This window comes from Danio rerio, chromosome 9 (genome assembly GCF_052040795.2).
Source record: "Danio rerio strain M-AB ecotype USA chromosome 9, GRCz13ab, whole genome shotgun sequence".
Classification (NCBI taxonomy): domain Eukaryota; kingdom Metazoa; phylum Chordata; class Actinopteri; order Cypriniformes; family Danionidae; genus Danio; species Danio rerio.
In genome coordinates, this window is record NC_141029.1 from 50,142,702 (window position 1) to 50,160,496 (window position 17,795).

Consider the following 17,795-nt stretch of genomic DNA (forward strand, 5'->3'; position numbering starts at 1 on the left):
TACTTCACCCTCTGGTTATGGGCAAAGGGAACCAATGTTTACTCCCAGGTCATTTTAAAATGACAGGCAAAGGAGCATAGTAGCTCATGCAAGCAGAGTGGCGCAGCGGAAGCGTGCTGGGCCAATAACCCAAAGGTCGATGGATCGAAACCATCCTCTGCTAAGAGAGCTTGTGCATGTCATGCATGAGAACCAGTCTTTTATGATTTTCGTAGCTCGACAGTGAAAAACAAAGTAATCTTGAACTCGCAAATACAGCATCAAGGCTTAGAAAGAAGTCAAAATAGTCCTTCTACAGAACTGCATTTGTGTGTTAACCCAGATTAAGTGCCTCGTTCACTGGGCCGCCTCATTGTAAAGGAGAAGTATTGCGACGAGTCACTAAGTCTCCATTTGCGTAATAACTTGCTTGTCCTTCTGCGGTACCCTAATGGATTATGCACTGACCATCTAAGCCACAGGTTGAGTTTGAGCGCCACACAGGGCAGTCCAAAGCAGAGTGGCGCAGCGGAAGCGTGCTAAGTCCATATCCCACAGGTCGATGGATCAAAACCATCCTCTGCTTAGAAAGGTTGCGTATGTGCAAGCATGAGAACAAATCCTTTGTGATTTTCATAGCTTGACAGTAAAAAACAAAGTAATTTTGAACTTGCAAGAAGGTTGCTAGTTTGTGTTTCAGCTGGACCAGTTGGCAATTCTCTGTGGAGTTTGCATGTTCTCCCTGTGTAGGTGTGGGTTTCCTCCGGGTGCTCTGCTTTACCCCACAGTACAAAGACATGTGCTATAGGTCAAATCAAAAAACTAAATTTGCTGTAGTGTATATGTATGGGTGTTTTCTAGTACTGGGTTGTGGCTGGAAGGGCATCCACTGCATAAAACATATGCTAGTTGGTGATTCATCCAGCTGTGGCAAGCCCTGATAAATAAGGGACTAAGTAGAAGAAAAATAAATGAATGAATGAATGAATGTGAAACATAGATTCTCACCAGGATGTGGACAGATTGTTGTGATGCTCCACTCATTGATGTCTGGCCTGTAAGTCTGAATCTTCTCATAAGTGCAGGTTCCTCTGTACCCATAATGCCCTCCAGTTACATATACTCTGTCATTCACCACACAAGCGGTTGCGTTTCCCACACCTTTAAAATCAAAATAAAAGACATATTTCTCAAATTTGTTAATTTTTTTAAATGCTCACAAAGCTCCAATTATTTAATCAGACATACAAAACAAACTGTAATATTATGAAACATTTTTTTTCAATTTAAAAATAACAGTGTTATTTTTATTTTTTGTAGAATAACGATATTAATTTCCACATATTTGTATGTAAATTAAATGCAATTTAAAATACAGATTTGCCTCTTTTATGCTTATGTTGCCATTGATCTTATACCTGGTAAATTTGTTAAATGGCTTTATATTTAACTATTTATTGAAATTCCTACAATATATATTGTTGAATATTTCAAATAAAGTTATATAATAAAGTGCATTCAACTGTAAAATTATTTGCACTAAATCATCTACATCATCCAAGTGGATGCTACACACTGGTGATGGTATGGAGAGACCCGCATTATTATTATCATTATCATTATTAATATATTTATTTAACAACCACCTGTATTCCTGTATTTTGTTTATCACAGGTATTTTTATGCTCACCATTTTATGTTCATCTATCATGTCATATTTCTTTATATGTCACACATATTTCAAAACAAAATAATAGAAATTTGCTCTTTATCGGTGTAGAATATGTATGTTAGTTTATCCTTTTTATTTGTACTTTTATTATTGCTGTTGTTGGCATTATTATTAATATTATTATTTAACAACCTCCTGTTTTTCTGTATTTTGTTTATTACATGCATGTTGTTATGCTCACCGTTATATGCTGATCGTCTACGTCATATTTCTTTGTTCGCATAATTTTAAAATAAAATAATAAAAATGTTCTCTATTGGTGTAATATATATATATATATATATATATATATATATATATATATATATATATATATATATGTGTGTGTATATAGGGTGTAACGATACGCGTATTCGTATCAAACCGTTCGGAATGAGACTTTTGGTTCGGTACGCATTACGAACCAAACGATTCAATTTACACTAATATCTAAAAAGATAAAAGGGAATAAGTACAAAAAATAATGTTTGCAGTGCAACAACGCTCAACATGGCATCCCAAATGACGTGGCAGACAACAAGCTGCCTTCCCTGCTGTCATGTTAAACAGTAGAGCATCACTTTTGAACTCAGAATATGACTTTATTAAAGCATGCACTCATTAGCAATCTTGCTAGCTTCTGTGTCAGCCTAACTGCTTGTGCTGGCTCCGCCCCCATTGCCCCAGCAACCCTGGACCCCCGGAAGCTTCGGGAGACTCCTGGATGACCGCAAACGAAAGATACTCTTCTGGAAATCGCGCGTCTCCACCCGGTCCTCTCCACTGCATCCCTCCCAGCTCTTCAGGTACATTGGGCACAACTTACCCTCACCGCTCAGGTACATCGCACGCACACGCCTCCACCGCTCTTCAGATAAGTCGCGCACCATCACCGCTACCAAGAGAGTGGTGGAAAAAAAATGATCTGAGAGATCCTAATCGGTAGTGAATATGTCGGGTTTTAAGAAAATGTTAAATGTAATAGAGCCCCGTTACATTATTCCTTCATAAGCCCATTTCGGTCAGATAATTCCTGCTTTCAGATCCACTAAAATGGCAGATGACCGTCAAATCAAGCAGATCTGTGCTGTCTGAGGAAAAGGTGGACACTCCTCTTTCTGAAAATAAAGAAATACTTGAAAATAGGTTGAAACTGAGCTCCATATAAAAACTAAATTATTCTTTTCTTTTTATTTGTTTAGCTGCTACAATATTATATTTTTTATAAGCAGCTTTTTGGTTTTGAGTATAAAGAAGGATTTTTTTTATTTGCTGCTAAGCAGAAACCCCGGAAATATAGCTCTATCACTGTTTAAAGTAAAAGAAAACAAAACAGGATCATACTTTTATGATGTTAGTTTTAATACATTAAAAAAATTAAATCAGAGAAATCCACTGGCTTTTTTCTTTTTTTGCTGTATCGAAAATGTACCGAACCGTGACACCACTGTAACACCACTGTATCGTATCGTATCGAACCGTGATTTTTGTGAACCATTACACCCCTAATATATATATATATATATATATATACTTTACTATATCACTGTCATTTATTCTTTAGTTTATTCTTTTTTACTTCTACTATTATTATTGTTGTTGTCATTATTATTATTATTATTATTATTATTATTATTATGTTTTATTTAACACCCTCCTGTATTCCTATATTTTGTTTATTACATGTATTTTTATGCGCAGTTATATGCGGATCTTTTTTTTTTCATTTACATATTTACAATTTAAAATAACAAAAATAAAGTAGCTTCATAATAAACATGGGGCAACACAGTGGCTTAGTAGTTAGCACAGTTGCCTCACAGCAAGAACGTAGCATTTCTGTGTAAAGTTTGCATGTACTCCCCATAGTCGTGTGTGTTTCCTCCTCTATAGGAAATGTGCTATAGGTGAATTCGATTAACTAAATTACCCATAGAGTACAAGTATGATTGAATGTGAGAGTCTTTGTGTGTTTTTCAGTAGTGGGTTGTGGCTGGAAGGGCATCCGCTGCGTAAAACATATGCTAGAATAGCTGGTGGTTCATTCTGCTCTGGCGACCCCTGATAAATAAGGCACTAAGCCGAAGGAAGGGGTGAGGCAGTGGCGCAATAGGTAGTGCTATCGCCTCACAGCAAGAAGGTCGCTGGGTCGCTGGTTTGAACCTCGGCTCAGTTGGCGTTTCTCCCTGCCTTCGTGTGGGTTTCCTCCGGGTGCTCCGGTTTCCCCCACAGTCCAAAGACATGTGGTACAGGTGTACTATAGGCTAAATTGTCTATAGTGTATGAGAGTGTGTGTGGATGTTTCCCACAGATGGGTTGTGGCTGGAATCTGCTGTCGCTGCATAAAAACTTGCTGGATAAGTTGGCCGTTCATTCTGCTCAAGAAAACGAATGAATAAAAGATAATAAACATAATTTCTCATACCTTGTATCATTTCAGCCACCGGAAACCAAGTCTTCTTCAAAGGATCATAAAATTCAGTTTCTTGAGTAGGAGCGCCTGCTGTATATCCACCTATCACATATACACATCCACGTAACGCCACAGAGCAGTGATAATACCTAGCTGTGATCATCGGACATCCTTCAGTCCATTCATCTGAATCTGTATTATAAATCCACACATTATCTAAAGCATCGACAGTCTCTGTCCTGTACCCTCCGGTCACATAAATATCAGCCCCTAGAAGAACCACACTATAGCTCTCCCTTGCAAAATCAGGCATGTCTTTTCCCTGAACCCACGTGTTGGAAACGGGGTCCCACATGTGAACTTCGCACAAAGGATGCCAATAATATCCACCGATAACATACAAACTGCATGTCGGCTTCTTGCAACAGTCTGAAAAACCTTTACTTGGTTTCAAGGAGGTCAGAATTAAAGATCTCAGTTTGCTCTCAGAGCAACATTTGCGCAGATCTAACGCCATTTTCAGATAAACATCGTCTACGTTAATATGAATGCAGTTGAGGAGCTCTTGAATGTGATCAATTCGAGAAGCTACGTCATAAACGACCCATTTCACGACCGCATCCAATAACGTTGTGTCTTTCCACACATTTAGGTTCTCTGTTGATAAAATCGCCATCAGCTTTTGAAAATCGGTCTCTGGGAATTCATCCTGAAGCGTGACGTCTTCAAAACGACTCAGGATGATCCTCAAAGCCGCTCTTTCCAATGCTGAACAAACATGAAGCTCAGCGAACGAATGCATCCCGAGGCAATTATCAACATCTAGCAGACGAATCAAGAAGTTTTCGCAGGCTTTCTTTAGCGAGTTGAACTGCAGCAGGTCTGCGGCCTCCAGTAGACGTTGTACGTTGTTTTGAGTTATGCCGATTTTGGCGGTGTACACGTAGGTCACCAAAGCACCCAGAATTTCTCCGTCTACGCAAGGTAGGTTGATGGTGTCGTTCGCACGTTCTCTCATGTCTAAGGTGAACATTACTTTGAAATAGGAGCTGCGCGCTGATAGGACAGCTTTGTGGCAGTGGAAGAGCTGTCCCGATGAGGACTGCAGGGCGATGTCGGTGAACAGGCCGCTGTTGTGAAACTCGTGAAGAGCTTCAAGCACTTCTGAAGGGTGAGAGGCATCGTAGAAGTCGTAGGAGTAACCGCTTTGAGCATTCCCGGACATCGCAACTGGAAAAAGAGAGGATTATCGAATGAGAAATTATCCAGATTTATCTCAGTAATGTACATTTTGATCAACATAATACATTTGTTATCAATAACTGAGCATGTTTTTTTTTGTACTGTAAAAAATGCAGGGTTCCACACAATTCATTGAGGTTGTTCAAACACGAATCGATTAAGTTAATTTAAGAAATTTAAGCAAATTGATTATAAAAACAATGAAGTTCTCCCCAAAAATTCAAAAGAATGGTGTTGTTTAAGATCATTTTACACACAGATGAAGTCAATTTTTTTTACTATTTCCCAAACTATGTTTAACAGAGCAAGGAATTTTTCACTGTATTTCCTATAATATTTTTTCTTTTGGATAAAGTTTGTTTTATTTTGGCTGAAATGAAAGCAGATTTCAATTTTCTTATAATTATTTTAAGGTCAATATTATTAGCTCCCTTAAGCACTATTTTTTTATTATCTACAGAACAAACCAGTGTTACACAATGACTTTTCTAATGACACTAACTTGCCTAATTAAACCTTTAAATGTCTCTTTAAGCTGAATACTAGCATTTTGGTTCGGATGGGCTTTGGCGCGGTACACTTGGCGCGGTAGTGTGAGAACCATGCCTAGTGTGAGTACGCCTTCAAACTAATTATCATTTTTTTTAAAGTATTGTTTATTTTCACAGATTTTTCACTTGATAGATTACAATCTTAAACCTTTCATATTCTTTAAAAAATGCAAAAAAGAACATAACATACTTTCACATTAATTTACTTAAAAAGGAACCAAGTAACACATTTAGTTACTTTTTTAAAGTGACTAAAAAGTGTATATTACTTTTAAAATAACTTTACTACACACTGCTTTTACTACTAGATTAATATTTATATTTTATATGTACTATTTCAGATATTTTAGTACATAACGTTAACATAAGGAGCACAGTGGCTCAATGGTTAGCACTGTTGCCTCACAGCAAGAAGATCGACGTGGGTTTTCTCTTGTTGCTCCGGTCTCCCTCACAGTCCAATGACATGCGCCATAGGTGAATTTGATTGACTAATTGGTCGTAGTGAATGAGTGTGTGTGTGTGAGTGTATAGGTGTTTTCCAATACTGGGTCGCAGCTGGAAGGGCATTCGCTGCGTAAAACATATGCTGGAATAGTTGGCGGTTCATTCCACTGTGATGACCCCTGATAAATAAGGCACTAAGCTGAAGGAAAATTAATGATGAAAGTTAAATTAACTGAAAGTGAGATATGTTGCTCTTTAAATTGTTTCTTTTTTTAAATTCATTCAAGTTAGCTAACTATAATGCACGATGCGTATTTATTATGAAAAAGTGTAAAAAATAATCAATTGTAATAATTTGTAGTTGCAAGCATAAAATTCACATTAAGTTTAGGTATACAAAATTATAAGAATCAGACTTTATTATTATTTTAATTGTTTCATTTTATTTTAATATGTATATATTGTATACTATTTCAAGATTAGTATTAGTTATTTTAGAGCAACAAGTAAAGATAACTGAAAGTGATAAATGCTGGTCTTTATACTTGATCATATTTCAGTTCATGCAAATAAAAGTTAATTAACTACAATAACCCTGTGTTTGTATTACGAAAAACTGTACAAAACACTTATAAATTGCAGTTGCTAGCACAAAATTCACATTGTAAGAATATAAAATTTATCAGAATCAGACTTCATTATTATTATTTGTTTCATTATTATTATTATTATTATATTTAAGGGTTTTCGTAAGTTCCTCACATTTGTAATTTTCACTATTTTAATATATTTTACACCAGTGTTTCTCAACCACAGTCCTGGAGGACCACCAGCTCTGCACATTTTCCATGTCTCCTCAACCAAACACACCTTATTCGGATCATCAGCTCATAAGAGAGACTGAAAGAGCTGTAATGAGAGTGACAGACAAAAGAGACATCCAAAACATGCAGTGTTGCTGAACCTCCAGGAACATGGTCGAGAAACACTGCTTTACACTACTTCAGGGTTATTATGAGTTATTATAGTGTATCAAGTTAAAATACTGAAATTAAGAAATGTTGCTCTTTATATTTGATTTCATTCAGTTCATTCACATAAAAGATTCAAGTTAACTAACTACAATAACCCTGTGTTTATATTATGAAAAACTGTACAAAACACTTACAGATTATAGTTACAAGCACAAAATTCACAGGAAGTAACAAAAATTATCAGAATCAGACATTATTATTAATTGTTTTGTTTTTATATTTAAGGATTATTTTTCTAAATTTTCTCAAATTTGTCACTTTCACTATTTTAATATGTATAATTTACACCAGTGTTTCTCAACCACATTCCTGGAGGACCACCAGTTCTGCACATTTTCCATGTCTCTTCAACCAAACACACCCGATTCAGATCATCAACTCATTAAGAGAGACAGAAAGAGCTGTAATGAGTGTAACAAACAAAGGAGACATCCAAAACATGCAGTGCTGGTGGTCCTCCAGGAACGTGGTCGAGAAACACTGCTTTATACTATTTCAGGTTTATTATGAGTTATTTTAGTGCATCAAGTAAAGATAACTAAAAGTGAGAAATGCTGCTCTTTATATTTGATCATATTTCAGTTCATTAAAATAAAAGTTTCAAGTTACTAGCTACAATACCCAGAGTTTATATTATAAAAAACTGTACAAAGCACTTCTGTTAGCACAAAATTCACAATAAGTGTACAAAATTATGAGAATAAAACTTTTTTTTATAAAATGTTTCAATAATATATTTAAGGGTTTCACAATTTTCTCACATTTGTCACGTGTACTTCTATTTTAATATGCATATTTTATAGTATTTCAGCTGTAACTTAGTATTAAGTTAGTGATTTTAGTGCATCAAGTTGAGATAACTGAAAGTGAGAAATGCTGCTCTTTATATATGATCTTATCCAGTTCATTCAAATGTACTAACTACAATAACCTTGTGTTTATACGAAAAACTGTACAAAACATCTATAAATTGTAGTTGTAAGCACAAAATGCACAATAAATATACAAAATAATGAGATTCAAATTTTGTTAATATTAATTGTTTCACTATTGTTATCATATTTAAGGATTTTCCGTAATTTTCTCACATTTGTCACTCACTATTTTAATATGTACTTTACACCAGTGTTTCTCATTTACCACCAGTTCTGCACATTTTCCAAGTCTCTTCAACCAAACACACACGATTCAGATCATCAGCTCATTAGGAGAGACAGAAAGAGCTGTAATGAGTGAGACAGACAAAGTAGACATCAAAAACATGCAATGTTGGTGGTCCTCCAGGAACGTGGTCGAGAAACACTAGTTCAGGTTTATTATTAGTTATTTTAGTGCATCAAGTAAAGATAACTGATAAGTAAGAAAATGCTGCTCTTTATGTTTCATCTGATTTCAGTTCATCCAAATAAATGTTTCAAGTTAACTAGCCACTGTGTTTATATTATCATGTAAAACTCTACAAAATATTTATAAATTGTAAAAATTGCTAAATTTACATGAAGTATACAAAATTATCAGAATTAGACTTTATTATTGTTATTTTATTTAATGATTTTGGTAATTTTGTCACATTTGTCACTTGTACTATTTTAATATTATACTATTTCAGTTTTAATTTAGTATAATAGTTATTTAGAGCATCAGATTAACATAACTAAAGTTTAAAATGCTGCTCTAAATTATCTTATTTCAGTTCATTCAAATAAAAGTTTCAAGATAACTAACTAGCCTCATATGTAACTTAACTAGTTGTTTGCAAACAACAAAGTTAAACAATGTCAACAAACATTTCTGCATCACAGTATAGCCTATCTAGCATAACGCTTGTGACAACTAGCCCCTATGTAAAAAATATACAAACAAAAACGTACCTGACCATCTATCTAGTTAACTCAGCTTGTCCTTAGCTCACCGAATAGATTGTATCGCCAACAGAGCGCCTTGTGTTTGGCCAAATCAGACATGTGTGGCTCCTGTATATTTGGCGTCGGCTGCAGGATTACAAAATGTCGAGCTCCTATTTTGGTCTCAGTTGAAAGCCGGAGACTTGCTGCTGTCACCAGCTATAGAGTGATCCAACACAGCCGCGTCTTTCAGCCTGTGACCAGTCGAGCATCCCAGCATTAATAAGACACAATTTTACCGCTTTTCGACTGAACTGAGACACAATACTAGCTAGTGTACACGTTTTAGTGTTGATCGTAATCCTAATCTGGATTAAAGCGGCGGTTGCATAATAACTCGCCTGCGTGAAACGGTACCAAGTGGCGACCACATTCAACATCAGGAATTAATCCATTCCCAACGTTTTCTTTTTTATAGCTTGCCGACGACTAATTATTGGTGTCTACTAGTTAGCATTAAATCCACAGGGTACACGAACAGGACTGAAATAACTCCCGGTTACCATGGAAACAGTGTGTGAGGGGTCAGTGGATATAATAAACGGCGCCCTTTTCCTGTTTGATTAGGATAACATTTTTGTCATGTATTTTTCCTTGAGATGCTAAGAATTCCCCTCTGATAAATGTTTAATAACTTGAGTAGTCTGTGTAAATTGAGCACGCTCTGTGACCTCGGGATGAACACATTAGTCCTAACAATGTTTGCTAAGAACAGCTGGTGTTCTTGGAACATTTAGTTTAGGGTCATGAGGAAAAATACTAAAAATAACTATTATGAAGAAGAGTAAATCCTAAAAATAACTATTAAATGTACTCTGTATTAATTCCAGGAATGTGTAAAGAACTGTTGTAGGTAGGCTATAAATTTTGACATTAAACACCTTAGGTCATGAAACTAAAGTTAATTTAATGAAGACACTGCTTTAGTTGTCAGGTGACCCTATAAACAGCAGCCTGTGTGGCTTATTTATGTGTATCTGGCTTTGAGAATGGAAAAATGCTAGTTGATTTTTGAGTGGACTCAAGTAGTTTGAGAAATGAGCTCCCTGCTGAAAAATCCAGTTTAAATCAGCCCAGTTGGCTGGTTTTAGCTGGTGGACCAGCCTGGTTTTAGGGGTTTTGGCAATTTTCAACCTGGTTTTAGCTGGTCAGGCTGAAAGATGACCAGCTAAAACCAGCTAGACCAGCCTAACCAGTCTGGGAGCCCATGCAAAACCAGCTATATCTTAAACCAGGCTGATTTTAGCTGTTTTAAGTTGGTCATTTACCAGTTTGATCAGTTTAGCCCAGGCTGGAAAACATCCTGGAAATAGCCAAAACCCCTCTAAAACCAGGCTGTTTTTAGCAGGTAAATCAAGGTATTCCCTTGTGAATAAGAATGTCATTACATTTGTCATTATTACCAACATCATATGATGAGGATACCATTTTTTGATCATACTTTGTCAAAAACGTTATATTTTTTTATCATACTTTGTCCAAAATGTAATATTTTCCGAGCAAAAAACATCATAAATTTACCAGGCATAATTGGAGCACGAGTCACTTTTCCAGCACAAACCTTTTGTCAAATATATTAATAACATTAGGTTGAAGAACACCCCCAGAATATGAAGGATAACCAGGAGCTCAGTCTTCACTAGATTAAGCTGCATATAAAGGTTTTCCACCTCACTGATTAGATACTGTTAAATCGACTAGTTGAAATAATTAAAGCGATTTCATTAGCAGTAGAAAAGTATTTAATTAAATTTATCTTTATTAGTATAGCGGTTTTACAATGTAGATTGTGTCAAAGCAGCTTAATAGTAGAAACCATTAGCCTGAATGATGGGTCCCAGGAATGTTGTGTAAATAGAAAACAGAAGAGGTCCAAGAACTGAACCCTGAGGAACCCCTATGACCATTTAATAAGCTTTGAATACTTCACCCCTCCAGAAAACCCCTGTAAACTCCTGTGAAAATGAATAAGTTCATTACCTGTAACGCCCACTGATGAATGGTTTCACTGGTGGATTTTATGATCCATGGTTAACATGGTTAATGATTGCTAATCCAAAAAGGAAAAACAGAAGGTCGGGGCAGTCCCGAAGAGCCCTTTCTCATGATGAAAGTCCACTTCATATTCAAGAAATGTCTATATTAGCAATATAAACTGGCATCAGCTATTCATTTTTACATTTTTAAGTGACAGAAAAACCAACACTTTACTTCAAAATGAGACACCAGCACTGATGGTTATTGTTTTTATCAAACACATTTTTGTTTCTGCAATACAAATAGTGGATTTAGTAAACAGATGACAACAGAAACGGTAAAACTCATCTTTCTACAGTACGCTGTTATTTTAAGGTTTGTAGTGATATGAACGAGGTAAGTAACAGTACGCTATGGATCTCAGTCCGGCTAGAGCTTTAGATGCTGGAATGTTAAGCGGATCAGGTCTGCTGGATCACTGTTGTATTTAGACGGTGAGCTGTGCAGCGTCTTTCACTAAAGACTTCAAGGCCCCAATGTCCCCCAGCAGAGAGGAGATGCCCATGCAGTACCACTTCTCACCACCACTGCTGCTAGAGGCACTGAAGGACTGCAGCTCCACACCTGCAGTGGCCAAAACCCCTGCGGAAAAGATGAAAGGAGAGTAAAGTGAAGCTGCATTCGAAATACTATGGGTGTGTCTCAACTTGCTTACTTCCAAACTATATCGTACACAAAAAAAGTATGGAAGCAGAGTAGTTTGTCCGAATTAATAGAATTCGAAAAATAGTATGCGAGAAGTACCCGGATGACCTACTACTACCAGTGTTATTCTGAAGTGCGCATCTGATGCACGCTATGCTATACTATGATGCACTGGGAGAGAATTCATAAATGGGAGTGAAGCGACACAACTGACACGGGTAGGTCATGTGATCCATTTAAACTACTCGCATTCATACTGTATAGAACGTACTTCTCTAACACCAGAGTAGTAAATTTAAATTCAATACCTACCAAGTAGTAGGCAATTTCGGACGCAGCCTATATAATAATACAGCATGCTATCCGAGTAGTATGTCCGAATTCACAGTATTTAAAGAACAAATAAAAACTAAACCAACCATATGATTTTGTTAGTTATGTCATTAAGAGAAAAGCAATTGTGTCCTTATAATCCAAATTTGAAATCTGAATACGCACTTCCTGTTTGTTTTTAGATATATTCTCAGATGACGTCTGTCTGTGGGCGTGGCTAACATATCTAACTACGCCCCTCCAACTGTCAGTTTTGGTGTCTGTTAGGTGGTAATAATTTTTTTCTGAAACTCTTTTCCTAATCTTTCTGAATGAAGTGCCTACTTTACTACACCTAATTGGCTCACAGTAGAAAAACAAGCCACGCCAACTGTTTTCTCATTTATTTTACCGTCTCTCTAGAAACTACGTCACAATAGGAAAAAATAAATAAAATGGTCGCAGCTTCCGGTTCATGCAGACTTTAAATAGAAATAGGCAAGAAGAACCTGGATGGCAGACTACTTTTATCAAAATTTCTTTTATTTAAAATTTTTTTTACACTGTAGCAGTGTTTCTCAACCACGTTCCTAGTCAACCACCAGCTCTGGACATTTTCTATGCCTCAACCCACCAGATTCCTATCCTCAGCTCATTAGTAGAGACTAAAAGACCTGTAATGGGTGTGACAAAGAAGACATCCAATAGATGCAGTGTTGGTGGTACGTGATTGAGAAAGCCTGCACTATAGAAATTATGAACAGGAGTGAAAAGACGCAACTGACCCAAGTAGATCATGTGACAACAAATAGCAGACCTAGTATGTAGCATAGGAATTTCTTGGTCAGACAAAATGACTGTAAAAAATATGGATGACGCGACGGCACCTTTTCCTATTGAACGCTTTGAAGGCAAAACGCCTTATGATGGGCACAAACTGTTGCAAAAGACTGCTGAAGTTGGAGCCTGGGTATGCGTTGAAGGAACTACCTGATAGAGCCAAAGGCGGAGCCAGAAAATCAGGCTTCCAACCAAACGCTTGTATGTCATGATATACAACTTAAGTACTTAGAATTATTTGACAATGTTATCACTGGCAACGCAAACAAACTGGAAACTTAATTTGTGTTGATTTCAAGTGATGTGACGGTGTATAGATGTTTTCCAGTACTGGGTTGCAGCTGGAAGGGCATCCTCTTTGTAAAACATATGCTGGATAAGTAAATGGACCGAAGGACCGAATTAATAAAAAATAAACAAATTCCAAATATCTCCCAAGTGATGTTTACCAAAGCAGGCTTTATCTTTTCACATTACTTATCCTATTTTATTTTTCTTCTGGAGAAAATCGTATTTCTTTTATTTGGCTGAAATGAATAAATGAATGAATAGATAAATGCTAAGGTCGAAATGTATTTTAAAAAGTCAGTAAAACAGCTTTTTATTATACTTTATTAAGTTAAGAAATATTTTTTAAAGAATTTCAAATGTAAAAAATTTTGACTTGCATTGTATACAATTTCTCACTGTGACTTTCGACTAATGACTTTCAATGGTATGCAATTATTTATATCAACTTTTAAACATTATCTTCTAGAAATTACATTACTAAAAATCTGTATCTGTCCAATACTTTAGAACAGAACGAAAAAATACCAAAATTACTAATATTGAAATATATATATGAAAGCCCTGCACATAGTCATCCAAGATATTCTTGCAGTAAAAGGAATAGTTCGCACAAAATTTTTAATTCTGTCATTATTTTACTGCAAACCTGACCGAGTTTCTTAAGATATACTGAAGAATGTTGGGAAAAAACAGCCATTGACTTCCATAGTATTTTTTTTGCTTCTACTATGAATGTCAATGGCTCCTTTCTCCCCCCACATTCTTCAGAATAACCACTTAAATGTGAATAAATGGTAAGTAAGTTTTCATTTTAGGTTGAACTTTACCTTTAGAGAGCATTTGTGCAGAATGTGAATGAGTGTTTACCGGTTATGGAGGACAGGAACTCCGTGGAACAATTGGCCCTGAAGAACAGCAGGTGTCCAGTCAGAGGAACAGGCTGTCGAAACACACTTCCATTGAGCTCCAACAGCACAGGTACACCAGCCTGCACTGAACCAACAGCCTTATAACTGCTGCCGTTCACAGAGACCTCCATCACACATGCCTCCCGCTCATCCGAGGCCTTATGATCTGTGTGCACCTGCAGTTTGAGAAACCAACAGATTACCAGAGCTTCTGGGGGAAAAACACCATGGAGCTTGTGCTTTAAATGAACACTCCACTTTTTTTTGGAAATAGGCTTATTTTATAACTTTTCTAGAGATTTACTGTTTTTGAATACATTCAGCTGATCTCCAGATTTGTCAGGAGCACTTTTAGCTTTTTATTGAACCGGATTAGACCATTAGCATCCACATTTGTGGAAATAGGCTCAATTAATAACTTTTCTAGAGATTTACCAATTTTTAAATCCATTCAGCCAATATTAACTTAGCATGGGTCATTGAATCGGATTAGACTTTTAGCATACATTGTGTACTAAGACGTAAGCTGCGTCCCAAATGGCACACTATACACTATGCACTCATGCACTATGTACTTATGCACTTACACACTCAACAGGACAGTATATGTATATAGTGTTGTCCCAAATGGCACACTAATGTTTTTTTTACTAAGCGGAAATTCAAACCGTTTTCCTGATGACATTTGACGGTTGCCAAATCAGTGAAATGAACGACCGAATTATCAAATAATACCTGCCGTGAGTATTGCCGCATTCACCATCGGGAGACGCTATAATCATTCTCCTAGAAGAATTTTGCTTTCACCATCCAAAATAAATAAAGTTATTCAACGTGTGCGTCCGATAGCTCCGCCCCATCCGCTACGTAAGCAAACCTGCGGTCGTTGAGTGCGTGAAGTGTCCATCATTACACACTTCATTTTATCGGCTGAATGAGTGCATCATCCGGGTAATTAAAGTGCACTTAATATTTTTTGAGTTTTCAGTGTGAACACACTACTTACACTATTTATACTACAAAATGGCGTAGAATAGTGCATAAGTATGCGATTTGGGACGCAGCTTTAGTTTTGATAATTTTCATTGACTCTTCTTTAGTTAGATCGTGTACTATGAACGATGGAAAATGAAGTTGCTATTTTCAAGGATGATATGCCTAGGAACTACACCCTCATTCTCACATAATAATCAGGGGACTTTGTTATGGCTTCAGCAAGTACAATGATATTACACTATGCTTGAAAATAGTCCCCAGCTAAATATTAGTGTGCCTGCCACAGCCATGGTACAGCAGCAGTACATTTCCTTCTAACTTTTAAATGTGCATAAAACCCAACACTTAGCAGTCTACATGTGTTTGTTACCTTATATTACCACCATATTCAGCCAACTTGACCAATAAACATGATAAATTTACATACATAAAACATACAGATATATACATATCTTACGTCTCTTCAGGGTGGGCTGGATGCATTTTTAATCTGTACATCCAGCATTTTACATTCTAAAGAGCTACAAAGAGTCTTTACTTAGTAACGCATAGAAAACAAACTTGTGTGCGTGGTTTTGACTTTCTGCATCTCCTGTTTTCAAAATAAGAGTCTTTTATACATAAGGTTAATAAGAACTCCAACAAACTTAAAAAATAAGGAAGGAAAATTATCATTTCTAAATCTCAAAACACAGCCTGGGGCATGCAAATGTGCAACATATCAGTCTGTTTTGGCTGATGATATCCTGATGATCTGGTGCTCATCAGGTCTGGATGACGTAGAACGCGACCTAATATAAATGCAAATCTTGAGGACATGCCTCGAGAGCAACACAAGAGTCTGTATTGTGTTCTGATTGACCCGTTTTCCACCGGGGTTTTACACTTGCAGAATTTACATGAGAACGAGGAAATGTTAGTGATTGAGGCTCACAGTATGGCCATTTCCATGTACTGAACACTTATTATTCGACTATGCCTAGGTAAACCAAGATTTTCTTTACAGGGCACCTTTAAATAGGAAAATTATCAAAGTTCTAGATTTTTTAAGCGTGATGCTAATACTCCATTCTGATTCAATAATTTATGCTAAGCTAAGCTAAAATGGGAAAATGAGTGTTCCTTTAAAAGATCATGTCATACGGTGAATACTAAGCAAATTTAGTATAATAAAGACCTACAGTTGTGACTTTAAAACTTTAAAAGCTTGTGGAAACCCTGAAGTAGTTCAGAAACCTGAAACTATGTCTTACGGTGATTCCAGTCTCTTTAGCCAGAGGCAGCGCATTCACCAAGTTGGGTCCATTATGAGGAGCTTCAGTGAGCAAACCAACAACAGCTGCTGAGCTCAAAAACCCAGTGGACTTCTTTAAAGCTTCACCTAAACAGACAAAATAAATGCATTATTGATAAAATCCATTCATCAAATAATCATAAAAAACAAAGCATTATGATTTACACTTGAAATATTAACACCACAATGTTTTAGAGAATTGTTATGCTGTTTTTAAAATGAGTAAATTAGCATATTAGAGGGATTTCTAAAGAATTTGTTTTAAAAAAAAATTTGTATTGCACTACAGAAATAAAATACACTTAATACATAATACTGTTAACCAGCATGTTTGTTTAAATGCAGCTTTGGTAAACTTGGTTGATAAGAATAGTATGTAAATATTCAATCCATAAAGTGCATTAAAATTGCATACACTATCTTACCACAAGATGGCATGATTGAACAACTGATGATAAAATGTAATGTCAACAATAACAGTACACTAGTGTACAAAATGTATAGTATTTTGGCTTAAAAATTGCATTGTGGGTTTTTTGTACGGTGATATTTTATTTATGTTTTAATGCCGCATCAGCAGCATTGGCTATATTCATGGCAAAACCTATAATAAATATACAATATTTAACATGCAGTCATACCAGTTTCTTAATAAACATTAATTGTACAAAAAGACATACAAATAACAACAATGAAAAGAGTCCTACACAGTTTTTTAGTTTGATAAATCATAAACATCCTGAAATTAATCCAGAAGACACCTTTTTAAAACATTTAAACACAACATATTTTATGAATAAAAACATTAAAATGTTTTATCGTCAAATTATTCTTACACAAGTCACCAATAGTCTTCTTTCCCTTTCAATAAATATGAGTGTGTAAGTCTTAAGTCGTAAATCATAAATCGAGTGTGTCATTCCAGCCCTATAATTGATAGAAGCTCTGACATGTGAGATTGCAAGCCTTGTTTTTTCTTTATTCTGAATGATTTACTTCTTCCTATTTTTTTTAAATGAAATAAAATTTTCCCATGGGAAAAAAAAATACATTAGTTTTATTTTGAACAAGTATATTTAAGGAAATTGGCAATAATGTATTGAAGGGGTCAAAATAATAGTTTTTTCCCTTTCAAATGTCAAAAATGGTTAAAACATGAGGTCAAAGATCATTTTCCATGACAATATTTTG

The 17,795-nt window shown here is 35.9% G+C and overlaps 2 protein-coding genes across 7 annotated transcripts in view; both read right to left on the bottom strand.

The window, feature by feature from the left end:
• The window catches only part of klhl23 (kelch-like family member 23), a 45,056-nt gene extending 35,285 nt beyond the window's left edge, over positions 1 to 9,771 (bottom strand). Inside the window, exons 1-3 of one of the 4 annotated variants that reach the window (XM_087268535.1) lie at positions 9,381 to 9,771; positions 4,116 to 5,333; positions 988 to 1,140 (exon numbers count right to left, since the gene is read on the bottom strand). In XM_087268535.1, coding sequence (XP_087124661.1) covers positions 988 to 1,140; positions 4,116 to 5,328 — 1,366 coding nt within the window. In that variant the 5' untranslated portion in view covers positions 5,329 to 5,333; positions 9,381 to 9,771. Of the gene's footprint in view, positions 1 to 987; positions 1,141 to 3,267; positions 3,592 to 3,940; positions 5,334 to 9,248 lie in introns of those variants that run through there. The other 3 variants (XM_087268533.1, XM_087268534.1, XM_087268536.1) reach the window with 3 other exon arrangements.
• Positions 1 to 17,795, bottom strand: part of phgdh (phosphoglycerate dehydrogenase) — a 722,740-nt gene that overhangs the window by 679,871 nt on the left and 25,074 nt on the right. The window contains 3 exon segments of one of the 3 annotated variants that reach the window (NM_199577.2): positions 11,023 to 11,900; positions 14,274 to 14,490; positions 16,564 to 16,691. In NM_199577.2, the coding sequence (NP_955871.2) occupies positions 11,746 to 11,900; positions 14,274 to 14,490; positions 16,564 to 16,691 (500 nt within the window). In that variant the 3' untranslated portion in view covers positions 11,023 to 11,745. 3 annotated transcript variants of the gene reach the window in all.